The 26,432-nt window shown below is 56.2% G+C and overlaps 8 protein-coding genes across 8 annotated transcripts, besides 1 other annotated feature; all 8 read left to right on the forward strand.

The window, feature by feature from the left end:
• Nucleotides 1–576: 576 nt before the first annotated feature.
• LPMP_331640 (hypothetical protein) lies at nt 577–2,598 on the forward strand (the record flags this gene model as incomplete). Its single annotated transcript, XM_010703954.1, has 1 exon — nt 577–2,598. The coding sequence occupies one exon, from the start codon at nt 577–579 to the stop codon at nt 2,596–2,598; it is 2,022 nt and encodes a 673-aa protein (XP_010702256.1).
• A 2,591-nt stretch (nt 2,599–5,189) lies between these two features.
• On the forward strand, nt 5,190–5,960 carry LPMP_331650 (ribulose-5-phosphate 3-epimerase, putative; the record flags this gene model as incomplete). The annotated part of the gene is made up of 1 exon (XM_010703955.1): nt 5,190–5,960. One exon carries the CDS (start codon nt 5,190–5,192, stop codon nt 5,958–5,960), a length of 771 nt encoding a protein of 256 aa, XP_010702257.1.
• Nucleotides 5,961–7,674: 1,714 nt separating this feature from the next.
• LPMP_331660 (hypothetical protein) lies at nt 7,675–9,210 on the forward strand (the record flags this gene model as incomplete). Its single annotated transcript, XM_010703956.1, has 1 exon — nt 7,675–9,210. The coding sequence occupies one exon, from the start codon at nt 7,675–7,677 to the stop codon at nt 9,208–9,210; it is 1,536 nt and encodes a 511-aa protein (XP_010702258.1).
• A 1,563-nt stretch (nt 9,211–10,773) lies between these two features.
• Nucleotides 10,774–11,754, forward strand: LPMP_331670 (hypothetical protein; the record flags this gene model as incomplete). Its single annotated transcript, XM_010703957.1, has 1 exon — nt 10,774–11,754. One exon carries the CDS (start codon nt 10,774–10,776, stop codon nt 11,752–11,754), a length of 981 nt encoding a protein of 326 aa, XP_010702259.1.
• Nucleotides 11,755–12,933: 1,179 nt separating this feature from the next.
• On the forward strand, nt 12,934–13,914 carry LPMP_331680 (glucose/ribitol dehydrogenase, putative; the record flags this gene model as incomplete). The annotated part of the gene is made up of 1 exon (XM_010703958.1): nt 12,934–13,914. One exon carries the CDS (start codon nt 12,934–12,936, stop codon nt 13,912–13,914), a length of 981 nt encoding a protein of 326 aa, XP_010702260.1.
• A 1,180-nt stretch (nt 13,915–15,094) lies between these two features.
• Nucleotides 15,095–17,797, forward strand: LPMP_331690 (pseudouridine synthase, putative; the record flags this gene model as incomplete). The annotated part of the gene is made up of 1 exon (XM_010703959.1): nt 15,095–17,797. One exon carries the CDS (start codon nt 15,095–15,097, stop codon nt 17,795–17,797), a length of 2,703 nt encoding a protein of 900 aa, XP_010702261.1.
• Nucleotides 17,798–18,238: 441 nt separating this feature from the next.
• LPMP_331700 (peptidase M20/M25/M40, putative) lies at nt 18,239–19,657 on the forward strand (the record flags this gene model as incomplete). The annotated part of the gene is made up of 1 exon (XM_010703960.1): nt 18,239–19,657. The coding sequence occupies one exon, from the start codon at nt 18,239–18,241 to the stop codon at nt 19,655–19,657; it is 1,419 nt and encodes a 472-aa protein (XP_010702262.1).
• A 3,493-nt stretch (nt 19,658–23,150) lies between these two features.
• On the forward strand, nt 23,151–25,868 carry LPMP_331710 (hypothetical protein; the record flags this gene model as incomplete). The annotated part of the gene is made up of 1 exon (XM_010703961.1): nt 23,151–25,868. The coding sequence occupies one exon, from the start codon at nt 23,151–23,153 to the stop codon at nt 25,866–25,868; it is 2,718 nt and encodes a 905-aa protein (XP_010702263.1).
• Nucleotides 25,869–26,105: 237 nt separating this feature from the next.
• Nucleotides 26,106–26,432: part of a repeat region that runs on past the window's edge.

Consider the following 26,432-nt stretch of genomic DNA (forward strand, 5'->3'; position numbering starts at 1 on the left):
GCTGTTTCGCGGTGTGTGTGTGTGTTCTCTCTTATCTCGAACTTGAACTGTCGCGCAGCTCTTGCAACTTCAACTCCTACGCGAGCACAAGTCACTGCCCTGCTTTCCTTTTAGCTGCTTTTCTCTCTTTTTGGTTTCCTTGTCGCTCTCTTCTCACTCTATCGCACTCTGTTTTTCACACCGCACTCCGCTCTCACTTACTCGAGAATAATCACGCCTGTGTGCTTGTCGGTGTGTTCGTGTGTGCGTGTGTGTGTGCGTATTGCATTTGTGTCGTGCCAAAGTGCTTCTACTACACCTCAGTGACACAGCTGAGCCAAAGGCGCAGGAGAGAAAGCCCATCACCTTTTTTCGTTTTCTCGTTGTGCAGACCAGCATAAAACAAAGGCATCTCTCTCTCCCTCTCTCTCTCTTGCTACGGCACCACCCGCGTTCACCCACCGCCGCGGCTTCTTCACCTCACGAAACAGCAGCAGTGCGGATTCTCTTTCAAGAGAAGCACCACCTATTCCCCTCTCCCCCCTCTTTCCAATTTCTTTACTTCTTTGCAGTACTTACACATAAACACGCTCAACTATGGAGAGCGAGCAGACGACCACGCTCCTCGTGTACTTCACCCTGGCGCTGTTCAACTTCGCTTCCAGTATCATTCAGGGTGTCGCAGGTATCGGTGATGCCATTCTGATTCAGGTCCTGTGGCTTCTCGCGTGCAATCTCTCTGATGATTTCAGCAGAACCCCGCTTGGCGACTCACCGGTGCGCGCCGTGGCGCTCATCATGTACGTGCGGCTGCTCTTTATGTCTCCGCTGGTGGTCTATCTCGGCCTTAACGACAGCGTTTTCTCCAAGCAGATGACGATCATGATGGCTGTACCGAGCACCATCTTTGCAATGGTCGGCGTCATCCTGTACACTTGGCTCGATACCGGCACCCTAAAGAAGATCCTCGGTTTCACTTGCTTCTTATTCGCCCTCGTGTACATTGGCATCATGATCTACCGCGTCTGGCGGAAAAAGAGGCAGGTGGAGGAGTTGAAATCGCGAAATGTCAAGCTGGTGGTGGAGGCCGACGCCCTGGCAGAGGAAGCGCAGCTGAGCCGCAAAACGAGTATCGTGAACCTCCACGCCAGCATTGTGCAGAATGTGCCAAACAACAGCATTTTTGCCATGCGCCCCCCTGCCCCTCCCGTCCATGGCGCTCTTAACGTTAGTGCTCTGAGCATGACCTTGCCGCTGAATTCGAGCATGCTGCAGGACTCGGCCATGGCGATACCGAGTAATACGATTATCGCCGAGGGTGTCACAGCCCCAGGGATTGATGCGCGGACTGGCCTGCCAGCTGATACGACTGAGGCTTTCGTCAGTACCATCGGCGGCGAGGTGTTCGTGGGATCCGAGACGCAGGCGCCTCGCGTAAACGAGGAGAATGTGCCGCGACTGACGCCGTCGAAGATCTCACCACTGCGTACCATGACGTTCACTCGTGTCCGCATTAACCGCAACATCGATGCAAACGGGAAGATCAAGATGAGCGCAAAAGTTGGTGCGACTGTGGCGGCGTCGCTTGCGGGTATGATGGCGTCCCTCACCGGCGTGAATGCCCCGCCGCAGATCATCTTCATCCTGATCTTTGATGCCCCGAACTACATTGTACGCGTCAACTTTAGCGCCCAGTCCATCCCCAGTAACATCGTCCGGTTCATCATGGCCGTCTGGAACGGCTCCTTCACCTCAGCCATGGTTCCGCTGATGATCGTCGTGGTCATCTTTGGCTTCGCCGGCGTGTTTGTGGGCAATCGCGTCGGTCGCCTCCTCGGCCCGCAGAGCTTCAACGTGTTCGTGCTGTGCCTGCTTCTTCTCTGCTCACTGGCCATGATGGACAAGTGGCAGAATTTCCTCATCATCTGCACAATCTTGACTGGCATCATCACTATTTCATGCGCCTACCTTGAGAACAAGCACAACAAGCCCCTCATTGAAAAGCAACGGCTGTCGGAGCTCGAGGTGGAGAAGCGGCTGTACGACTGCCTGGAGGAGCTCCAGCGCAGCCACAACAGCTTTGTGCAACCTATGCACTCGGTATCGACCTTCACTGCACTGGTACCCTTCCAGCGCACGAATTATCCGAAGTCGATGCGGAGAGGCGCGAACTTCGACAATGACGATGAGGGTATCGGGGATGAGCGCGAGAAGGACGCCACAGCATCCTCAGCGGCCGTCGCGACTCATGCTGAGCTGGGCTCGGTCAAGGAAAGAAAGAGCATCTCTTCCTACCATTTGCTCGAGCAGCACCGCAGCACTGCCCCACCGCCTGCAGTAGCAGTCGCAAATGGGGGTGAAGAAGTGTCCCCAGCCGCTCCAGCGGCCGCCCATCCGCGCAGCCCCTCAGACAAAGCAGACGAGAGCACCGTTCCGGCGGGCCGTCGCAGCTCCGGCTACCGCTCACCTAGCAGTGACAGTAGTGACAAGGAGTGCAACTACCTCCCTAGCTGGAGTAGAGATATACTGCAGAATGATCAATCCGCTCTGAGCGACCCTGATCCCTCTCTCCCAGAGTGCCAGCCGCCCTCGCTGCGCAGCATGAACAGCAGCGTGTAGAACGTACTCAAAGACCAGGCTGTGATCCGAAAGCGATGAGGCAAAGCTCACCGCTGCGCTGTGGCACTTTTGGGGGAGGGACTACTGCTATGCTCTCCCTGAGGCTACACTCCCCTGCACCGTTGCGTCTCCGTCGAGAAGAAGAATGCCGACCGCCTGCGTGTGCGCGCGTTCCTTTCACTCTCTCTCACTCACTGCATGACGGGAACCTCTGGCTCAGAGGGGGGAGAAGAGGAAGGAAACTCGAAACGCCTCCATGCCCTGTGAGAGAAAAGGGGGGCGCCTTATTAAAGTGGGTTGGAAATAAACACTTTGTGAAAGAGCGATTGAAACATAGATGCCTCCCATAAGGGCAGGCTCAAGAGGAGCGGCGAGTAATACAGGTGCCATGCAGCCATCCCTGTTATACTAGCGCAAACACCCCCCCTCGTCTCTCTCCTCCCCCTCTCACGCAATGCTCCCACCCCTTTTCCTGACATATTTCCTTCTTTTATGTTATCTCTAAGGGCGACTGTGCCCAGGGTTTTTTTTTTTGGAGAGCTCGTTACCCGTCTGCTCCACCTCACTCGGTTGTTTATGATGATGATGATTTTCGGTTTGGGTGCTCATCTGGTTTCCCTCTTTCCCCGTTTCAGCTTTGCTGCCTTGTGTTTCAGTTGTCGATGCATCTTTGTTTAGTCTTTTCGGTTTGGTTTGGTTTCTGTTGTTGCGCGCTATACTCGCCCTACTTCCACATACACACATACGCCTCTATTACAGATCGGAGCTTGACGCTTCTTGCGTAGGCGTATGTATATGTGCGCTCGCTCGAGTGAATGGGAAAGGCTGATTTTTTTTTTTAGCTGTCTCTTTGAAGCTTTCTTTTCCGTCTGTGTATACGTGCGTGCGTGCACAAGGCGGAACCAAAGCTGATAGACAGGAGAGCGAGTGAAACGAGAGACGTAGAGGGGTCCCCTCTCTGCTCGTTCTATTTACCCTCCCCCTCCCCCTCCGATGCTGCGCGAGCAACTAAGAGGACTGCAGAAGATCTCATCGTACGTGCCGGCATTCCCTCAGTGGTTCGTTTGTGTGCCTGCTGAGACTTTCTTTCGTTGTGACCACCAAATTAACGAAAGGTAAAACATTAGCGGCTGACTCTTCTCTCTCTTCTTTTTCCTTGTCCTCCAGCCACACACACACACAGAGAGGGGGAGAGGGAGGCACACGCGCACACCGGTGATACTTGCGAAGATCAACAAGTGTCTCACAGGAGCACCCGACCATCACTGCTCAGAGCGCCACTGCGTACGTGCAGGACCGTATCTCGTCGAGAGCAAGTCTGTGAGTGCGCTTGTGTGTGGAGAGCACCGAGAAGACGACGATCACAATTTGTCTGCAGCCCCTCCTCTCCCCACCTCTTTGCTGAGTATGCGCAGTCAAGGTTCCCAACTGGCCACTGGCATATGTGTCTCGGCTAGGTGCGTCGATCGTTACATGTCTGCGTCTGCGAAGAAGATGGATGTTTTACTGCAAGCGGGTACGGTGGTGTAATGGTGTGCGCAAGGCTGGAACTCGCTGATGTGTCTTCCTTTGGTTTGGCTTTTTACCTTCTTGTGAAAAGATCGAGGTGAGGCGGAGCGAGAGAAGACGAAAGGACAGGGTGGACATGCCTCTCTCTCTCTTTATCTTGAAGACGGTGATGCGGCGGTGTTGTGCTGAGAGGCAAGTTGCGCTCCCATCAATTTCGATGTCATTCCTCTCCCCTTCTCTCTCTCTCTTTGTTCTCTTTTCAGCTGCTTATCCCGCGTTGAAGTTTTGGATGAAGAGCACACATATATGGGCAAAGGGAGAAAAAGTCGTGCGCAGCCCTGCTTGGGCTCGCGCTGGGTCCCCTTTCTTTGTAAAAACGTGTGCTTCTGTTTTGAAGCCTTTAGAAGATTTCTTCGCATTCTCCTGCCCCCCCCTCCTCCTCCTCCTACGGCCCTCTCTTCGATCCTCGGAAAAGCAAGGAGTTCTGGAGATAGTGAGCCGGCGTCCCTCGCGCACTCGCTCGCTATCATGCAGAATAATAGCACTATATACGTTTGCCCTGTCTCCCTCCCCGCTATCCTACACACTCATGCATGTACACGGTGCTCACTCGCTCTTTACCTTCGCATGAGTTTTTTTGTTGCTCTCGTCTTCCCTCTCGCGTACTCCGCAGCTCCATCTGGCGCACTCTACACACATATCCGTCGATCTCAGTATTAGGAAACATAGGCACAGAGAAGACAAAATAAAGCAACAACATCGTACCAACTGGCCACTTACACAACAGAGAAAAAGTACCTCAACTAACACGACGACTTTTCTTATTACCCTCACTCTCATTCTTGCTATTGATATCACCCCTTCCCTTCAGTCTGTGCGCACCTTGGGCACGGGGCGTAACCTCTTTGGTAGGCATAGCACAACCAGCCCTATAAGACCAGCCATTGCGTCGCCCGCGTTTCCCCTCGTCATTTCACGCTTCGCAAAGACACTCCCCACCCCCACTACCTCTGCCCCTCAACCAAATATATACAATCCTCCTCCTCCTCCTCCTCTCCCCCCACCCCTCTTCGCTTTTTTTGATGATGCCGGAGTTCAACCGATACAACCACGAGGACAAAACGACATGGCTGAACGCCGTCGAGAAACCGAAAGCGGCCCTGGAGGCGATCATTGACCCGTCCATTCTCGCGGCAGACTTCTGCCAGCTCGGTGACGAGGTAGCGAGCGTCATTTCACCGGCGGGTGGCGCAGTAGAATGGATTCACGTTGACGTGATGGATGGCCACATGGTGCCAAACATTAGCATCGGCCCCGGCGTCGTCTCCTCGCTGCGCGCGCGCTTTCCGAACGTATTTTTTGACGTTCACTGCATGGTTAGCGACCCCAAACAGTGGGTCCCTGTCATAGCCAAGGCAGGCGGCTCTGGCTACACCTTCCACATTGAAGCAACGGATGACAGCAAGGGTCTTGCGAAGCTCATTCGCGCTCATGGGATGCAGGTCGGTGTGGCGGTGAAGCCGGCAACGAATCTCACCCAAGAGCTGAAGGAACTGATTGAGGGCTGCTACGTGGATCAGGTCCTGGTCATGACTGTGGAGCCTGGATTCGGCGGACAGTCTTTCATGGCAGAGCGACTGTGCTTCATCGCCGAGCTGCGTCACAACTACCCACACCTAAACATTGGCGTCGATGGCGGTATCGGTCCCGGCACGGCGGAGCAGGCAGCCGACGCCGGCGCTAACATCCTAATCGCCGGTACGTCAGTGTTCAAGGCCAGCGACCGCAAGGCGGCCATCGAGGAGCTGCGCGCGTCGGCGAAGAGTGGGATCTCCAAGAACTCGCGGGGTTAAAAGTCGCTACCGAGGACGAGGTAAACTGTGATGTTGTGTTTTTCTTTAATCAACAGGGCCGTTCATGTTCAGCAGACCTGGCAGCGTCACGCATCGTTTAGTTTCTGGAGCGCGTCTTTGATCCTTGACTTCGCCATCGTGATAAGTGCATGTGTGTGTCTCTCTCTCTTCAGCCAGCGACCGAGTGGAGGGGGAGCGGTAGGAAGGCTGCGCGAGTGGAGCATTGCCTGCGTACAAGAAATGATGGGAGAAAAAGCAGTGGTCACGAGCACCCCGCTGAGTCCATTACCCTCCCCCCTTCAGCCCTTCTCTTTCACTCCGTATTGGTTCTCGGTGCTTTTTTTCCCATAGCAGGCACATTATATTCCTTTTACTTCTGCTTTGGACTCCATTCATAAACTCACAGGCACTCACCACCGCCTCCCCTCCCCGTTCGCCCGGCCCTTTTTTTTCTCGCTGTCAGAGCACAGTTCGCTATCCCAGCAACGGATCCTCTCCTTCGCGTCCTTTGGCCCTTCTCTAGTGTTGCTGCCTCTCTTGCTTTGTTGTTGCTTGCTTGCTTGCTTATGTGTTTGCTTTTCTTCTTCTCTTTCCTGTCGAGGCTGATGCTCCGTGTTATGCCAAGACATCCGCAGGTGCGTTCTGCTTTCCGCAGGGAAACAACTACTCTTTCACATTCTCTTCTTCGTCCCACCCACATCAGGCAAGAAAACACACACACACATATATATATATATATAATGGAGTCCCCAAGAAATAGCGTTAAGGTATCACCTTCCTTCCTCATTCCCCTATGTACTCTCTCTCTCTGCACCTCGACTAGTACAGAACTGAAATTTCGGCATCTTACTGAATTTGACCCACCACGAGGAGAACAGGAACAGCCGCAGCGATGGGTGCTAGTGGAAGAAAAAAACGATGCAGCATGGAGGACGGTAAGGGGGGCATGTGATAACTCCGGTCATCCTCTGCTGTCTTTCCCTCCACGCATGTGAGTCATCGTGTGTCTATTATGTGTGTGTGCCTATGCTGTGACGCGTCCCCCTACACGGTGGCATTGTATCTACGTGTACACGGTATTTTACCGAGAGGGCGAGACCCTTAACCGTCTTCTCCGGACTCAATTTGACAAAGAAAACAGAGGGACACAACGAAGGTAGAATAAAAAAGAGAGCCTCAGCGGAAGTGAGCGCTCCCTCCCCCCTCCTCCTCCTCGGCCTGTGCGTTGTGAGAAGAACGACAGCAATGCGCAAAAAGCGAAAGCGGCAGTGGTTAAGGAAGTATCTTCTTCCCGAGCCCTCAACACCCGACTCTCTCTACAGAAGTGTTTATGGGCGTGGCGAATGTGAAGGGGAGGACGGCTAGCAGCTGCAAGACACTTCCCCCCCCCCTCACCCCGCTGTCCCAAGTATGATGAAACAGAAGTGCCAGGGTCGCTGATGTAGACGTACGCCTCTGTGTGTGTGCGTGTGTGTGTGGGGGGGGGGGGGGGTACAAGTGTTTGTGAGCTTTTGGCTTGAGCATTAGTGCCATACCTATTTACCAGCTCCTCTGCAGCCTCTTTCTCCGCGTCGAATGGGCTCTTTACTTCTTTCATTCGATTAACCTCGCTTTCCTTCTTGCGCAAACCACACGTTGACCTACAGGGGCACACTGCCACCTCCCAGCGCGTTCTTTGCTCGTACTCTTTTCCTTCTTCGTTCCGCTACTACTCATGGGGTGCAGGCCCTTGTGTGGGCGTTTGCTGAGCTGCCTCAAGAGAGGAGGTTTGTGGCGAAGCGTGCGGAACGGCAATTATCCCGATGACACGTGGGCGCTAAGCCCTCAGTGCTCAGCCCGACACGCGACCTCGTCGTCGGTCACCCTCAACTTTGCAGCAGCATTCCCTACCACCACAAACCAAGTTTCATCCCTTCATGACGCCTTTGTTTCTCGATTCTCAGCTCAACTTCTCTCGAGTCCGCATCGTGACATCACCCACGTCCCGTACGGAGACTGGTTCGCACTTTACGTTCAAGCGCGCAAGCACTGGCACTCGCTTGAGTCGGCATCTACTTGCGCCACGTCTGCCACCCGTGAGCGGAGAAAGAAGGAAGGGAAGCCAGAACAAACTGAGGCATTCGAAGCACGTGAGCAACGTGCAAAGCAGGCCATCGATGCGCTGCTACTAAGTAGCGTGTTTGCACGTCACTGGACGGAGGTGCAACCATCCACCACGTCGTCGCCATCGCCGCTTTCGACATATCGCTGGTGGTGGCATCGTGACTCTCTCTTCACCACAGCCTCGGCAAATGCTCAAGACGGTGAGGCCGTCTCGCCATCCCTGGAGCTGTGCACGCCAGCCTTTTTGACGGAGCCGCTGCTGGGTGGCAATCACCTGCACCTATGGATGGAGGACATTCGCGCCTCCTCTGGTACGACGGGTGTCAGCCGCTCAGCCCACGACGCTGCAGCGGCGCCGACGGTTATTCTCCCATTCTCTACCTTGTGGGTGGTGAAGCAGAGTGCGTACTGGCGGCCATCCGCGGCACCTGAAGCCGGTGTTGGTGAAAGCAGTGGTGCGGCCAGCAGCAGTCATGAAACACCCGCCTTTACCCTTCAAGAGCGACAGGCCCGCCAAGCACTTCTGCAGTCGGTGGACCAGCTGCTTCAACTGCAGCGCGATACGGTAGAACATCGCAAGGGGACATCGGGGCTTCCTGTGGATCAGCTGCAACACGTGTGTGTCCTCTCGCCCACCCAAGAGTGGGACCTCTTGTGCTGTCTCCCTCGCTACCGGCAGGCGCTGTACAATCCAGCTCGCGCAGCGTCACCCAAAAGCACGATTGTATCGGAGCACTCGGCAGCGGCATGTGTATCGTCACCTCGGTGGCTATCACTGAGCTGCTTGTGTGAAGACACCACCGCGCGACTCGCCTACTGTACGCGCGTGTTGAATTGGCGGTGGCAGCTGAAGTCAAGCACGAACGCAGCAACGACCAAGACCACCCCTGTCACCATCCGGGTCCTCTCGCCTTCGACTGAGCACGCCCACCTCCGCAGTCTTTCTCTCTTCTCGCTGCACGAGCAGTCATGCATGAAAGCCTCACTTCAGCGGCGACACGCTGCTCGGCGGCAGTCCTCATCTGCGGCCTCTGGGGAATCCTTGGGAACGACAGTTCACGAGCAGGCGCGCAAAGGCTGCAGCGACGCGGTGCGGCGGATGTCGCATCGAGAAGAGAACATCCGTCAGTCCTTCTCGGCCCGCTGAAGAAGCCTGTAGAGTGAGTGTTTGCATTTGCACAGCGCCAAGTATGTTTCGGGGGGAGAGTTTCTTTCATAACCCGCAACTGGAGCGGAGCGAGAGAAAAAGACAAGTCTCTCTCTCTCTCCTTCACTTTGTATCACTACATTCCCACGGCACATCTCCTCGAGGAGATGCCCCGTAGTATGGCCAATGCGCCTTGTGTTCTTCATGGTACTCCTAAAACGAGAGAGAAGCGCTGCGGATGAGGGACTGCATACCTTCATGCGATCACTTCACAGGTGGCACAAAAAGATACACGTAAGGGCGCCCACGCACCGAGCGGCATGAATAGAAAGTCGGCGAGGAATACGTATATATATATATATATATATATATGACTATCAGTGGATGCAGAATATTCAATATCTACCGCGTCCTCTGAAGACGATGAGGACCATAACTCCCCCCCTCCCCGTCCTTCACGTATGCTGAGACAGTGGAGGCTGCCGTACTGCAACTCCTACCTTCAGCTACAGGACGAGTAGGTTTGTGGCCTGTGACTCTCCCTCCCATGCCCTCCTTGCTTTTGATGAACAGCCTCTTGCGCTACCTCCTCTTTTTTTCCCTATTCTTCCCTGGTCTCTCCCTCTCCACCGCAGTGCATACGGTGTCTGCACTGCTTCTTTTTACTTTGAGTGCAATCACAGTGATCGTACTTCTGCCAGAGCCTTGCCGTCCGGCTCCGCGACCGGTGTCAAGGCTTGCCCTGCACCAACGATGCCGTCCTCCCCCATGACGGCACAAACAGCACCGGAGGCCGGGAAGAAAAAGGCGACAGCGACCGCTCTTGCACCTGCGGCTCCCTCTCCCCCGTTTGACTTTCACACCGTCACGTGTGTAACGTGGTCAGCTTCGGGTCGGAACATTGGTGTGGGCACAACAGACGGGTTTCTCATCTACAGCACCGAGCCGCTCGTCAGCAACCTGAGTGGTACCTCGACTTCTCAGAGCACCCTCGACCGCTCCGCTGAAGCCGCAGGCCTCCTGGCCGCGGATGTACACAACCCAATGCTTCAAGAAGTCTGCCGCTGCGCGGTGTACGGTGGCGTGGGGTTGCTTACCCTTTACAAGCAGTGCAGTCTCGTAGCCTTCACCGGGGTTCAGCGACGCAGTGCGGCAGCGCGAATACAGCTGGCAGACACCAGTGTGCAGCCCCCGTTGGACTTCTACGCACCTTCCGCGCCGCCGCCATCAGCTGGGGTAGCACTCGCGACACCGCCCGTGCCGCGCTGCAAGCCATGGCCGCCGGAAGAAGATGCGGCGGCTGCGCAGTGGTATGAGCGGTGGCGTGTGTCAGTTTTCGCCAGCAGCTCAGCAGCAACAGCCACCACAGTCAGCACGCTAGCCTTTGTGGTGTGCCCGCCTACAGTGGTGGGGTTGAATTTTTGCCCTCATGCCGTGATCGCAGTGGCGTCTGGGGATCCCAAAATTGTCGGCTCACACACCCTCCATGTGTTCGACCATCACCTACACCCGCTCTACACCCTGTCCGTGTACCCGCCCAGCAGCAACGCATACCTAAAAGATATGGTTGCTATTGCAGCGACCCCGACACTCTCAAACGGAGCTGGAATGATTGTGCAGCGTCTGCGAGTCCTCCTACCAGGAGAGAAGAGGGGTGAGGTTCGACTGCTCACCTTCAAAAAATCAGCACTGACGGCCGCTTCCTTTGAGGAAGCCGCACACGACGACTACACGAACCACCCCGGCAGCTCCTACCGACAAGGCTATGGCGACACGCATCGGCTGGTCGACAAGGTACTTCACCAGGCACCACTGCGTGCGGTCGCCATCACCGAGGACGGCAAAAGCGGTGTGACCATGAGTGAGCAGGGCATGCGCATTCGGGTGCTGGACTTCGTCGGTGACGACAAGATGATCAACCGGCTCACCCTTGATCGAGGCCACCTGCCCGCCGTCGTCGACACTGTCTCGCTCGCCATCGTCTCCGTGCCGCAGGCGCAACCCCTGATGCGGAACGCCGCGACCGCAACGGCATACACCCACGAGCGATGTGGCAGTAACGATAACAACGCCCCTGTTCACGTCAGCGAGACATTGAGCCGGCAGTACCAGCGCCTGACAGAGGTAGTGCATGACATCGTGGTGTGCCTCACAAGCTCCGGCACAACCCACATCTTTGGCTGCGGCCTTCAGCAGGTGCTGTTTTACCACAGTGACAAGACTCTGCTGCCACGGGTTGGCTATCCATACGCCTTTTCTGTATGCCTGCCGCCCCTCCTCGCGAAGGAGGGCGTCGTCTCAATTTTCGTGGCGCGCAGCGACGTGAGCACCTCCGCAGTACACTATCTTCCACGCCACGAACACTGCAACGCCAAGGGAGGGAGAGACGACTGCAGCAACAGCGCGACACATCACTTGCCCGGCGAGTTCTTTGCGTTTCAACTACGGTACCACAGCAGTAGTGCCGCAGCTGCGGCCACAGGTGGAGCGGGCAGCACATCCAAGTGCACGACGCTCGTCCGCTGCACCCTTTCCTCTCCGTGAAGGCAAGCGAGGGAAGTGCTCAAACGTGTGTGGATCTGTGGATCCTTATGCTCCAGTTGCTGCTCTCGCACCGCCGCGCAAAGTGCAAACCGATGATTTGAATTCTTTTGTTTCTCCTTGCTTCCTCCTTTGTATGCGCGTGTTCTGTCGCTGTGATGAGTCTTGCTGCTTGCCTATTGAGTAACTATCATTCTCCGTAGGCATCTACATGTGTCTGTACTTTGCGAAGTAAGAGTAGAGACGTAAAGAGGACGCAAAGGTGTGTGCTTCTTGCTCTTGGCACTCCTTTCCTCCCTCGACCCTCCTCTTCCCGCCGCCCCCCCCCCCCTACACTGTGCCACTCACAGATCTCATACCCACGTTGATTCCTCCGTCTTTCTTTTCTAGATTTCTCCGATCCGTCTCTTTCCGCTACTCGGCTCTTCCTCCTCCCCCCGCCCCGCCCCTTACTCAATCTTCAGCAGCCCTCTATTCTCAGCCCCTTTGCTCCTTTGTCACTGCTCTCAGCACACAGGTCTCTTGTGACTGCGTGTCTTTGCTCAGCCTTTCCACCTGATCTCACATCCTTCTCCCCCTCACTGCACCACTCTTGCATCGCTATGCTCGCATAACTTTGTGTGTGGGAGTGTGGGTGTGTGTGGGAGTGTGGGAGTGTACCCTTCTTTACTCTTTCAACGAAGCAAACAAAAGGGGTACCCGGCGCTAAGAAGCATCACTTGTTGCGCCTTCGGTGTGCAGGTTTGTTTTCATGAGCGACTCTAGACGACGTCTTCCGAGACCTTTCACCTCACTTTTTCGTCATCTCGTCCCGATACGTGGATGTGGGTGTGCGGCTGCACCGTCACCGCTCTCTTTCTCTCTTCACCCTGCCTTTTGGCAACTACGTAGCACGGCTTATAGAGGGTGCCAGTGACCTGCCCTATCCAACTCTGTCCTTTTCCCACACACACACACACACCTCATCCACCTCCCTCGCACAGATGTCAGTGACCACATATTTGCAGGCATTTCATTCTTGTGTAGTTTTCGTCCACCAGGCAATTCCTCCTTTACTTCGTGTATTCCTGTCGTCTTCCTTCGCATTCCTTACGTGCCCCTCCCTCCCCACACACACACACACACGCCCTCGATCCTTCGCCCTTTCTCGCCTCTACACGAGTGCGCCTTGAAAGTGGCAAGATGATTCGCATTGTCACATGGGCGTGGGTCGTGGTGTGGTATATTTGCGGATGGATCGGGCCCTTCAGCATTCTAACGTACCTTATCGCCGTCGTGGCGCAACAGATTGCCTTGCGTTTCCCGCAGGACTTGGCAAAGAAGTACAAGGCGCGTTGGGGTCTCGTGACGGGTTCCAGCAGTGGCATTGGCAAGGCCATAGCAGAGAAACTAGCTAGTCAGGGCATCAACGTCGTGCTTGTGGCCCTGGATGACAAGATGCTGGCGGACACGTTTGCGGAGCTGCAGAAAAAGTATCCCCACGTGCAGTTCCGCAAGGTCGGCGTCAACCTGGGTGCTAAGGACTACGCCTACATGAAGGACATCACTAGCCAGACGGATGACATTGAGGTCGGTCTTGTCTTCAATAATGCCGGCTACATCTGCACCGGGCTCTTCGCGGACACCGATCTCGAGCGCCTGCGCTGCAATCTGGAGTGCAACGCCGGATGCGCCGTGCCCATCACGCACCACTTCCTCCGCAAGATAATCGCACGCAAGTCGAAGGGTCTCATCACCTTCACCTCGTCCGCTTCGTCCTACCTGCCTGGCCCGACGGCCACCATGTACAGTCCCTCCAAGGCCTTCCTCACGAACTTTGCCACCACCATCGCGGCCGAGAACCACAACCTTGGCATCGATGTCGTCGTCATCCACCCGTCCCCGGTGGACACGAACTTCTACAAGAACGAGGGGCCGGCGCTTGATTCGCTCAAGACGGCCCAGAAGGCTGCCGCCTCTCCGATGAACATCGCGGAGCAGATCTTCGCCGCTGCGGGACGCCTCACCGTGTGGGATCAGGGCAGCATGTGCATGGCCTTCCGCATTGTCAACAAGATTCTCGACTTCCAGATTTTCACGGAGCTAATCACCCGGTTCGCTTACATGAACGGCGATCACAGTCGTCTAACGAAAGAGTCGAAGCTGCGCACAGGCAAGCAGTAGAGACGTGTGAAGCAACCGCAGAAGCAGCAGATGCATGTGCACAATGAAAAAAGGCGTGCTTGTGTCACTTGGCGGTGGGGACGGCGAACTCTGAACGCGATCCTGAGAATGAAAAGGATGCTGCGCAGCCACTCGTGTGGTACTCCTACTGTTCCCCCTCTCTATGTGAGCGTGTGAACCTATGTGTGGGTGTGTCGTGACAGGAGGAAAGAGGCACCGGTCACACATCACACAAGCCCACCAGCAGCAGCACGCACACACATACAACAGAATCGTCTACATGTTAACCTCTTTTCTCTCTGTCTGGGCCTGCTGTCTTTCCTAGACTCGCTCCTCTATTTTGCTGTTCGACCGTTCGTGCGAATGGCCGCAAACCTCGGCAACAACGAAGACAACGGAAAAAAGTCTCCGCATACTGGTGCCTTTCAACTCCCCTCCAGCCCCACTTATTTTAGTCGGTATGTGTTAGCGGCAGCAATGGCGTGACTATTTCCCTCCTCTTAAGGCGGAAACTAGCCAATTCAGAAAAAGAGGCATAAGTGTGAAACCGTACAAAATAAAGCGACTGTGGGCGGCATTCAAACGAGTGAAAAAATGGGAGCGAGACTGGGCAATCGTGCTGTTGATCAAAAGAAAAGGCTGAGTTAAAAGAGGTGAAACAGAAAAAGGGCGTATGGGGTGCCACAGCCGCTGTGGGGGCACGCGTGCTGATGAACTAGCAAAAGAGTTGTAGAACAGAGCTTTGATACTCTTTTCTGTCTTCCCCCTCCTCCGCGCCTCTCCCCTCCACCCCCTTTTCACCTCTTCATTCCTCCCGTTGTGGCGGTGGATCTGTGCTGCAGCTGAAGACTGGCGTATTCGTTTCCCTATGTGTGCAAAAAGGAGGAGCACAGAAAGGGGGAAGGGAGCTGCAGCTGCCCTGATGACCGGCACACCTAGTGAGTGCTTGCGGTTGCCCCTTCCCCCCTCACGTCTGCTTGCCGAGATTCAATACTAACGTCTTCCTTCCTCCTTCCTCCTCCTCTCTGACACACGGTGCAGCGCAACGTTACTCTTTTTGGCTCACTGCTGCCGCTTTTGGTGGTGCTGCTGTCTGGGTCGCTCCTGATTGTTCAGTTGCCCTCTCCCTCTCATCCTTTCCTTCTTCGTAGCTCACGTGTTCACATACTCGGCAGTCGTCATGAAATGTACGACCCGTTGGTGCGACACCGGCGGCGTCGTGGCGGCGATGGAGCGCGCGCATCGATACATGCCAAAGCAAACCTTTGTGAGCCGCGCCCCCGCGGATGGCGAAGCAGAGTACCCACACAAACCTCATTACCTTATTCCGGACCTACAGCGGTATGCAGAGCGGCAGCAAGAACACCAACACGCTCACAAGCAGCCTCTGAGCGATTTGGCACAGCTGAATGAACCAGCCATGAGCACCCCTACCGTCACATCAGCAACCCTCGCGTACTTCATTCAGACTGCCAAGAACGCCTTCAAACGCTCCTTGGCGTCCTTTCAGCACCAAGCATTAGCCTCGCAACCTGCAACCCGATCGGCTGCCACCTGCACCGCTACGTGGATGCCACAGTCACCTGTAGGACTGACTGGTGGTGCAAGCCGCTACGAACTCGAGGCAGCCGTGCGCGGCTACAACCCAACAGTCGATCGGGCACTTCTTCAGCAGATCGCCGCTCGGCTTGCGATCGCAAACACACTCCGCATGGCACGTCAGCTTGCTCGCTACCTTCACGAATCTGCAGCTGCGGCACGAGACTGGAAGAATTCAAGCAATGATGATGAACACCAAGTGACCGCCGCGCAGGCGGTGGCACTTCTTCGCCGCGCTGCGGATGTGTGCCGTGCGCACTATGTGCAGAATTCAGCGGACATGCATACAACCTCACGCCCCATGTCGCCAAGTCTCTGGGCGCTGACATCAGCAGCGCGTGAAAGCGCTGGTATTGCAACGCGCCTTCACTACTCCTCCGCTGCTACCACGAGGCATGCACATCGGCGGCGTCGACAGCCTCCTCGCTGTTTCCTCCGCTACACGAGTGATGTGCAGGTGAATGAGGTGCTGCCCAATGGCGCGGTCGTCACCTTCACGCACGCGACGCGGCCTGAGGAAGTTGGGTACCGCGCAGCTCCTGCCAAGGGCAAAGGACGGGAGGGAGGCCCTGGCACCTTTGCAGCAGCTGCTGAGGCGAGAAGAGGTCTGCCTTACTTTTCGGCATCCGTGTCCTTCCGTGAGTCGCTGGAATCGTGTCTCACCTCTTGTCCCTCCAGTGTGTACCTGCACTTCGTGCTGTATCGCCACGGTGTCTCCCTGGCAGCTGCGATTGCCGACATCGTGAAAGCCAGCGAAGGACTCATCTCCGCGCACGACGTCTGCGTTAGCATTCACATGCCAGAGAATGACGAGCACGTTGCTGTGCAGACTTGCAGCATTCGAATGGCACTTCCGATGTCGACGCAGCCTCTCAACGTTGAAGACGCTGTGCAGCACTGTATGCATACCGCCCGCGTCATTCTGCAGCTCAATCTCGCGGGAGGGGCGCCAAGGGTTGCCCTTCAGCTCCTTGCGTGCCACACAGATCCTTGCGGGGAGCAGCACACCGTGTCGCGGGTGCTCGATGAGTCGCCGACGCGGCTGCAGTACGCCCTTCTTCTGCGCGGCTTTGACCAACGTGGAGGCCCCCTAAACCAGCTCGATCACGCCTCCCTGGCGTGCGCCACGTGCGTCCCGAACTACTTCTCCCCTCATCATTTCGGTGCGGCCGCCGTCCCATTCTTCCGCACCTACCACGTCACGGAAGCCCTAGCCAAGCGCCGCTACGCAGACGCGGCTGTCATGATGGCCTGCCTCGAGGTGGAAGCCGTGGCAGAAACGAACAATGAGGTACCACCTTGGTTAGAGCGCGCCCTGCAGCTCTTGTGCTGTGGTGAAGACCGCGAAGGGGTGTGGCAGGCGTGGTGGATTCACGAAGTCCCGGCGGCGATGCGGCGACGCATGGTTTGCGCGAAGAGCGATCTGGTATGGAACGTGCTGGCGAGCTTCCGCCTTCGGGAGCTCGCGATGGCGACGGGCGGACGTCGTGACGTTCTGCTTGCGGCGGCGCCGAAGCCCGGCGACTTTGTCCTCCAACCTGAAGAAGCAAGAGACGGTGGAGCAAGGTCGGAAATCCCCTCGCCGCTAGCACGGAGCGCGTCGGTAACGGTGGTCCACAACCAAGCGCAGGCAGCTCACTACAGTGTTCATGACATCGCGGTACCGCTTGTCTTGGACACAAGCAGTGAATCCGTGGGGTGTGAAAGCCTCGCCGACATCGAAGCGCAGCTTGGGTTTACATCGGACCATTGTCACAGCTCACCTCTGCGTCGCTCACAACGGTCGCGGCAATCGCACACCTCTCCCTCCGCCGTCACGCAGACAAACGAAACAGCGTTTCGCCCGCTCTTGATAGCGGCCACCGGCTACCCTCGCGCCGCTCGGCCGTGGTGCCGATCCTTCCCAGAGCCCCCCGTGGGCCCTGTAGTTGGCCACCCCAAGACAGCACTGGAATGCAACACTACCGTTTTTACCCTCTCCACGGACTTGGATCTGGCGAGCCAGACGGCAGCAGCTCGCGACTACGCTGCCAAGTCACGCGGCCCACGCGCGCGTGTGTGGCCGCTAAGCAAGCGGGGTCGCGCGCTCACGGATCGCCTCCCTGCTGGCCTCATGGCAGTGGCTTCGGCGGATGGATCGTCGTTGCTGAGCAGCGCAAGCGCGGCAAACCATCATGGGTCTCGCTGCCTCGCTATTCATTGCACGCTCCCAGCGCGCCTATCCCTGGCTAACTTTGTTTCGGAGCTGGCGGTGGTAGAGGACCTGCGTGACTCGTGGGTGTAGAAAATGAAGCGGCCACGCACATGCACACGTGCACTTTTGCCGGTTTGCCACGTACACCTACGGGCTGATTCTACGAACACGCAAGGTTTGCGTTCCGTCATGCGATCATGTCTTGTGAAGAAGCGCCGTCCGCCAAACAGTAGGTTTGCCGCGCAAATGAAAAAACGGCGGACGTGTCGCTTTCAGCAACTCCGCAGAGTTTTGCACTGCGGCTTGTACGGCCAGCCTTCCGTCTACGTGCAAAGCTGGTATCAATAACACACACATGCACACACGAAATCCTCTGTCAACACCCGACATTCTTTCCCTCCCCTCTTGCGTGCCCCCTCCCCTGTCCAGATTACCGCCCCCCAGATACCACAGTTACTTTCCCTGTGCTTTATTTGTCTTTCCCCCCTCGATTGCCTAGCGTATAATATGACTGCACATTGACTTGTACTCATGGGCGATTGCGACTGGACTGTGATTCAAAAGGCCGTGGGGGCCGAATGGGACGCCTCTATCATTCCCGCGCTCTCCGCCTACATTGAGGTACCAAACCAGAGCCCCGACTTCGACCCCCATTGGGCGACGAACGGGCTCATGGAGAAGGCGTTCCACATTCTAATCGACTGGGTGAAGGGGCAGAACTTGCTGGGCCTCAGCTACGAGTTCATGGAGGTCGAGGGAAGGACGCCCTTCCTCCTAGTCGAGATAGCTGGGACGGAACGGACCAACAACACCGTCCTCATGTACGGCCACATGGATAAGCAGCCGCCTCTCCGTCCGTGGGCCGAAGGCCTTGATCCGCACAAGGCGGTGATGCGCGATGGCAAGCTGTACGGCCGCGGCGCGGCTGACGACGGCTACGCTATCTTTTCGGCCATTACGTCCGTCTCGGTACTGCAGCGCCACGGCATTCCGCATGGTCGCGTGGTCGTGGTCATTGAGGCGTGCGAGGAATCCGGCAGCTTCGACCTTGACTACTACATGGCGCAGTGCAAGGAGCGCATAGGTAACGTCGACTTGATGGTGTGCCTGGACAGCGGCTCCCTGAACTACGATCAGCTGTGGCTGACGACGTCGTTGCGTGGTGTGACGGGTGGTGTGCTGAACGTGCAGACGCTGACGGAGGCCATGCACAGCGGCGTCGCCGGCGGTGTCGTGCCGGACACATTCCGCATTGCACGCGAATTGCTGGACCGAGTTGAGGATTCGAAGACCGGAACGGTGCTGCTCCCGGAGGCCCACTGCGAGATTCCAGACCACGTTGCCAAGTCCATGGTGTCGATGAAGTCCGTGCCATTCAAGCAGCAGTTTGCCATGGCCGATGGTGTGTCGGCGGAGCCGGGTGACAATGTGGAGCTGGCGCTGCGAAACTTCTGGAAGCCGAGCCTCACCGTGACGGGCGCCAATCTGCCGGAGCCACAGATTGCCGGCAACGTAATTCGGACGCTCACCTCACTGAAGCTGTCCCTCCGCTTGCCGCCGCTGGTGGACTCCGGAAAGGCCACCCAGGCCATGGCCAAGTTGCTCACGACGAACCCGCCGTACGGCGCCAAGGTTTGGTTTGAGCCCGAGGTGCCCGGCGACGGCTGCGCGACCCCAGAGCTGAAGCCGTGGCTTTCGAACGCGCTAAACGAGGGCAGCAAGATGGCGTACGGCAACCCACTGGCGTACCAAGGCATGGGCGGCGCGATACCGTTCATCTCCACGCTCACCAAAATGTACCCGCAAGCGCAGTTCATTGTCACCGGCGTCCTCGGTCCAAAGAGCAACGCGCACGGCCCCAACGAGTTCCTGCACGTCGGGTACGCGAAAGGCCTCACGCTCGCCATCAGCCACGTTGTTGCCGCGCATTTCCTCCTGGCGCCCCGATGATCGCCGGGCAGGCGGGGCCTGCCGCGCCCCCCACCCCGCGGGGAAGACAAACAGGCCCGCACGCCCAGAAAGCCCGGAGGCAACAACGGGCGAGATCCCCCCGCAAAAAGCCCGCGAGGAAACGCCGCCCGGGGAAGAGGGCGCGTCATGGGGGGGGGGGGGGGCAAAAAAAAACGCGCCCCCAAAAGGCCCCCGCCACAAAACGATTGAAAATACGCCAGACAAAGCCGGCAAGCGAAAGAAGACGAGGGCCCCGTAACCACAGGAAACGGGGTCAGCGGAAAAAGGGGATTTCGAAATTCCCAACGACTCAAATTTGTTATGCGTGCCGGTCGCCGCGGGTTCCCACCCCCCTCCCCCGCTGCCGAAAGGGGGAAAATTTACAGCACGGACCCTTGAAGCGAACAGGGTGGGGAAACGGGGGTCTCAAAAATCCGGCACTGTTTTTTCCGGGGGCCCCACCGCCGACCGGAGCACGGCGGGGCAGGCCAACCAAAGAAAAGGGACGAAAAGGCAAGGTGGGAAAGAATTGCATAACTTCTCTATTTATAATTGAACTCTGATAGAGTGTTGGTTGTAGGGCCTGATTATAACTACGCGGCGCTTGTGTCATTCAGTTTTTGGTTTGTGTGCGGTGAATGTGTTGTTGTTCTTTGGGTTCGGTGGTGGCGGCTTAAGTGCTGCTGCAGTCGGCGAAGGCCGAGGCGGATGGCGTTAGAGTTTGACTTGGACTACCGTAAGTTTTGGTTTCGGGTCGCCACACGCTGCTAGGGATGCTGTTTTGTATTGTTGTGCTGCTGCTCGTTTGCTTTGGTGGCGGTGTTATCTTCTTTTGGCTTTGGCTCACCGCAGCTCCGCGGCATTTCCCCCGTCACCTTTGGTAGGGGGGAGTGTGGTTAGCTTTTGGCGGCGCCGCCACCCTTACGTTAGCGAGAATTCTGGCTTGTTTTCATTAATCTCCTGCGTGCCAAAATGGCTTTTTGTGTCTGTGAAATAGCCTGCGCTTTTTTTGTTTCGTTCCTCTTCCTTGTCACGGCAGCGTTTTAGTTTCGAACGGCCTACAAAACACGCGCGGTTGCGCGTGACTTCGATTACCCTGTTTCCATGTTTATAGTGATTTCGATTATCGTGGGTTTCGGTTTTCTTGTGGTTGGGGGTGATTCTGGTGGTGCATTTGCTTTTGCCGGATGCAGGCGTGGGGTGGTCCTGGTGGCTTCGGTGTCTTTCGGTTGTTCTGTGTATGTGGCCTCCCCGGGGCAGGTTTTGGCGCCGTGCGCTTTTGGGGGACCGGGCGCTCGGGGGGGTGCGCTTTGCGGCTTCGCCCGTTTGGGGTGGCGGTGCGCCTCCCGCGTGTGTGTGTTGGGGGCGTTCCTTTGGGCCTGGCGGTGTCTTGGCTGTGGGGCCGGGCCTTCCGGGCCGCTTGTTTTCCGGGGGCGGGGGTTTTTGTGCGCGCGGGGGTCCCGGGGCGCCGCGGCCGGCCGCCGCGGCTTGTGTGGCGGGTTGCCCTTGCTTTTTGCTTTGCTCGCTGTGGGCTGTGGGGGGTGTCGCAGCGCACGGAATCCACGCGCCTTCTGTGGGAAAAGCGAGGGAACGCTGTGGGGGCCTCGGGTGGTCTGGGCGGTGCGCGGGGATTCGGGGAACGTCTTTTGCATAGGGGGGGGGGCGTCCGTGTGTCCTGCCCTGGTGGTCGCATTTTCTTCTGTGCGTGGGGGGGGGGACGGGGGTCGTTGGCTGCGCCCTTCGGTGTTTCTTTGGCCCACCTGCGCGAGCTCTTTTGTCGGGCTTATCTGGGCGGGGTGTGTGGTGTTTTTGCGTGGCGCTTCCGCGGTGGGGGGCTTGGTCGGCTCAGGGCTGGGTGGTGGTGGTGGCCGGTCGCGCGCTTTAAACGCGCGTTGTTTTTTTGGGCGGCCGGCGCGCTTTCCTTTTTCTTAAAGGGGCGCGGCCCCCCCGCCGCCCCGTTCCCCCGCCCGTGCCTGGTCCTGTCCGTTTTTGCCAAGGGGGGTGCGCCCCGAATGCGCCCGGCCAGGTCGGGGAAAACCCCTGGCGGCTCGGGGGGGTTGGGTCCTGCGCGTGCGCCGCGTGCGGGGGTGTCGGCGCGGTGGCCTCCGGGGCGCGCGGGATCGCTGCCGCTTTTTTTTTTTCGGTGGCGGGGTCGGGTGGTTACATGAAGGCTTTGGTCTCTTTCGTTTTCCGGGGATGTGGAAAGGAACGTCGCCCGGAAACTCGCCGGTTGCGTCGGGGTGGCGGGGCCTGCTGGTTTCGAAATCCCCGGGGGTGGGGGGCGGGCGGCGCGTTTTCCGGGGCCGCCCGCCGTTTTTCGCGCGCTGGGGGGCGCCGGGTTGCCCCTGGGGCGGTAGGGGGGGCTCTTGGGGTCATAAGGATTTGGCCCTTTCCGCGGTTAGGGGGGCAAAGGGGGGATTTCCCACGGCGAAATCGAGCCCGGTCTTTGCAAAGGCATCCCCGGGAAACAGGCTGCTTTCTGACACTTTGTGGGTTGAGGGAAAGGTGCATTCGCTTCGAGGAGGCTCGGAAGCGAGCGCCCGATGTGGGGCACTGCCTAGGGAAATCCGAAGTGGACTTACGGGGTTTTCACCCAGCCTTTCCGTTTCATCCTGGACAAAATAGTTAGAAGCGTGACTTGACATGCTCCTCTGGAGTTTTTTCTATCGTTCTTATGCCCACGTGCAATTTGCAGGACGTGGAACCCACGCCAGACGGTGCCAAGGCTTTCGGGATGGAGTTTGCATGGTATTAAATTCGGAGTTTGATCATGTGCTAAGATCCAATAGCGCTTTGGGTAACAACACAGGCAGTGAATAGTGGTCTCTTTTTTCGCATTCTGGTAAGGCCTAAGAATTGAAAAACGGAAGGAGGACCTAGACGGTGGCTTTAAGGGACTTCACATGGACTCGAACAGCTTCCAGAATGACAAATCTGTAATCACCAAGGGTGTGCTGGATGTCACCATTTTAACCATTTGGTAACCACACGCCTGAAGCTATTGGTCGTAAAATGCTTTAGTGATCTTATTTAGTAGCTATGGTTGAAAAAACAGACGCTACCGGTTTGTAACACACACACACACACACACACACACACACACACACACGCACCGTTTCCCCCTATCTCAGAGAAGTAGTGAAGTGTTCGTGCTGACACAGTGCACTGTTTCTCAGTGGAGGAGATATCTTCTTTGTGACGCCCAAAACAGCACAGAAAAAAAGGAGAGGATTTCTCTCCTTTGCTTCCTATTTCCTATGTGGGCTGTCTCGCGGTGAAGAGCAAACCTGTAGAGATTCATCATCTTGGGCTGACGATACGGACTCCATGCCGATTGCTTCTGTTGCGAACTGCAGAAGAAATTGGTTGTTATAAAAGCGAAGAAGAAAAGGCTCTGCCTCGAAACTGGCGCTTTGCTTCTCTTTCCGAACCAATTGAAAGTATCTTTTTTTTTTTTTTACCTAACAGGCATCGGCCAAATATCTCAAGAATAATGGACCTTCTTCCAAAGTATCTCAACGAGTTGCAGGACTCGAACAAAATGAAGAGGTGCGCAGGGTACAAGAAAATACACGATCTTGTCAAGATACAAAAGGGGAAGCTGTCAAAAGACGACGAGTTTTCGATTATTAGGTCATGTCTGAAAGGATTTGAGGATGCCTCGGAGCGTTCACGAGAGGAGGCGGCACAGATAACAATCGAGCTCCTACCAGGTCAAGACGCGAGCATTTTGGACTGGGTTCTTCCTTCTGTCGTCACACGCATTGGAGTCGTGCCAGTTGCTGAAGAGAGCGAGGAGATTAGGCTGCTTCTCCTTCGACTCGGGGCAGCCTGCATGACATACTTTCCGCACGATATCGGAGCGAGGAACTACATCGACTTTTTCCTAGTACTACTAGAGAACTGTTTTCGTGACCCTTTCCCAGACCTCAAGAAGGAAGCGTGCAAGGCAACTTGTCAGCTGTGCTCCATCGAGCCCAAGCAAGTAAAGGCGATTAGTATACCGCTGACAAAAGTTCTAAAAGACTCATGTCTTCTGCACAAGCACAGCGCTGTACGGTGCGAGGCGGCCCAGACGCTGACTGTCTTGTTTCGATGTGGAGCCTCTGAGGCACTGAAAGACGGAAAGAACGACCCCGAGAGCCGGACAATGGCGTCGGAGCTGTTTGTTCTGTGCAACGACCATAGCGAGCCAGTTCGACTAGCAGTCCTCTCAGTTTTGTCATGCGCATTGCTGGATGTCAAGGAGCGGTTGGAGATGCACGCTAAGTACCTACCACATCTCCTGATTCTCGTGACTGATCCATTCGATGCTGTTCGCAACATGGCGCACAAAATTTTGGAGCAGGTCGGACAACTTTACATGATCGACAACGAGGACAATCGGATTGATATGGCGAACAGGCGCATCACTATGAAGGATATTGAATGGTACGGCGATGACGAGTATCCTTCCATGACATTCACAACGCCATCAGCAGAGCACTACGAAATTGTTCAGAGGCGTCCAAGCCTGGGGACTCGCTACGCTGTCGCAGACTCCGTTCGGGGTTTTCTCGAGAAGATTCTTGGGGATATCACCGCTGTTGACTGGGTGATTCCCTTCTCCACTAATAATCGCAAGGTGGTGGCCCTAAAGTTGTTGTGGACAACCATCTACTACTGTGAAAAGTCCTGCGTGCAGTTCACTGAGCGTATTCTTAACGCTGTGTACAAGGCGTTCGCCGACGAAAACGTCGAGGTCAAGCAGGAGGCGACGTTTTGTATTGAGATGCTGGGGAAGTTCCTGGTCCCTGAGCAGTACCTGCCATTTCTTATCGCTAAGCCAGCCGCGAATGCTGACCCGTACGCGGATGTGTCTGTTATCGAAAGATCGCGCAACAAAACTGTGGTGCTCACTTCTCTCGATGATTCGTGCAGGGTGACGCCGACACTGTTCTCGACGGCAGCTGTGACGGTCAAGTGCTCGATTCTGCAAGCGCTAGCGTACCTTATTGAGGGTTCCAAAGAAAAGCTGACCCCGGGTCACTCTACCCTAATCATTCAGGCGTTGACAACAAGCGATTTGATCGAGTGTGAGAACGAGCATCTTCTGACTGCGCTTCTTGCGACACTACAAAAGGTCATTTCAGTCTTTGTAGCAAGGGGATTCATCGCCTCCCCGGAGCGCCCTCACCCGAAGGAGGTGCTCTGCGATCCAAAACAGAGGACACTAGATTCTATTATTCTTCACTCCTTGCTGCGTATCAAGAGTACTGAAATACCTGTGGTTCAACTGAAGGCTGGTGAAGTAATCACAATGCTGTCGACATTGGTGACGGGATCACTTACTGGCATCCATACCCTGCATGTAGGGCGATTGCTGTCACGCTACGGGGCGGCCCTTCCGGTCAGCGCTTTCAGTGATCTGGTACTGAATGCGGACAGCGTCGGGACGCTTGGCAGAGTGCTCACAAACATCTTTGAGTCACGACTTACGGACGTCAACTTTGCAGTCAAGGTAACAGAGGAGCTACGGTACTTTACCGTCCTAGAAAAGCTTCTCTGGTGCAGAACCGAGGCCTTTGGACCAAGCGAGGTCACTGAGCTGCTGCGTGCTGTCGTCCTGCCGTTAGCAACTTTTCAGCCGGGCAACACTGCTCACCTTTTCCGTAAAGTGGCTGTGAACTGCCTGTGTGCTCTCCTCGACCCAGTGTACTGCGATACCCTACAGGAAGAGCTAGTGAAAAACAGCAGCGTCCTATCCACTACGATCATAAACACTTGGTGTGCAGCTTCCGACGCCGACGACGGCGAGATGCGACTTGTTTGCATGTCAGTCCTTGGCGAGGTCTGCCGCTTACCAATGCTGAAAGGAGCTGCGCATGAGATCATTCAATCCGTGCTTCTGCGCTTCGACGATTCAAACGATTTCATACGCTTGCGTACCTCTAACGAGCTGATCCGGCTCCTTGCCGACGACTGGGGCGCGTCACCGTTTATTGTGGAGGAGTTATCAGCACAGGTGGTGCCCCTCGTGAAGAAGATGCTCGTCTACCTGGATGACACGGAGGAGACGATCGGCATCCGACCTTCTTTGGCAGGGGCCTTGAAAAGGTTGGGTGATATTTCGCCGCATATTGTTGTTGACCTAACTCGGTCCGCTCTGGGGCGACACATGGAAAGGTGCTACTGTCAAGACGTCCTAAACTACCTGGAGACTAAGTACTAGGTGTTGCACGGTTCCCGTTTTCTCAGGTTGATTTGTTGAATGTACATAGATTATCAGTGCTGTAGTAAACCGTTAAGAAAGTGAAATGAGAAGGGCTTTCACGTACTGCGACTATTTATTTCTGCCTTCTGATAGATGTTTTCACGACCGTGTTGTGAGGATTTCGGTCTACTGGTGGTTGGAACTAATAGAAGTGCGTGATGCTTCTTTTTCTTTTGGTTGATGTTCCTCTTGCAGCCTGATGATGGAGGACACGTCAGCGTGCGATGATCAGACCCCAGTACCCCCACTGTGTGGGGAAGCCAAGCAGCACCCCTGTCCCCTGCCAATACCAAACCACTCGTGGTGCCGGCAGGGCCAGGTACCACCGATGCGGGGATGTCAGAGCGATGTGTGGCTGCTGATGTTGGCAGTAAGGGCCTGGGTAGCGCTGCGTCGGAGCGACCTGCTGCAGTGAGCACGCTTGTGCCACCCATATGCTGGACGACGTGCCAGCGTGGCTCGAGCGCATCGCCCCCGACCCCTCGCTGCCCACTGGTGTGAGGAGCCTACGCCGCTCCGCGA

Source organism: Leishmania panamensis (assembly GCF_000755165.1).
Source record: "Leishmania panamensis strain MHOM/PA/94/PSC-1 chromosome 33 sequence".
Lineage (NCBI taxonomy): Eukaryota > Euglenozoa > Kinetoplastea > Trypanosomatida > Trypanosomatidae > Leishmania > Leishmania panamensis.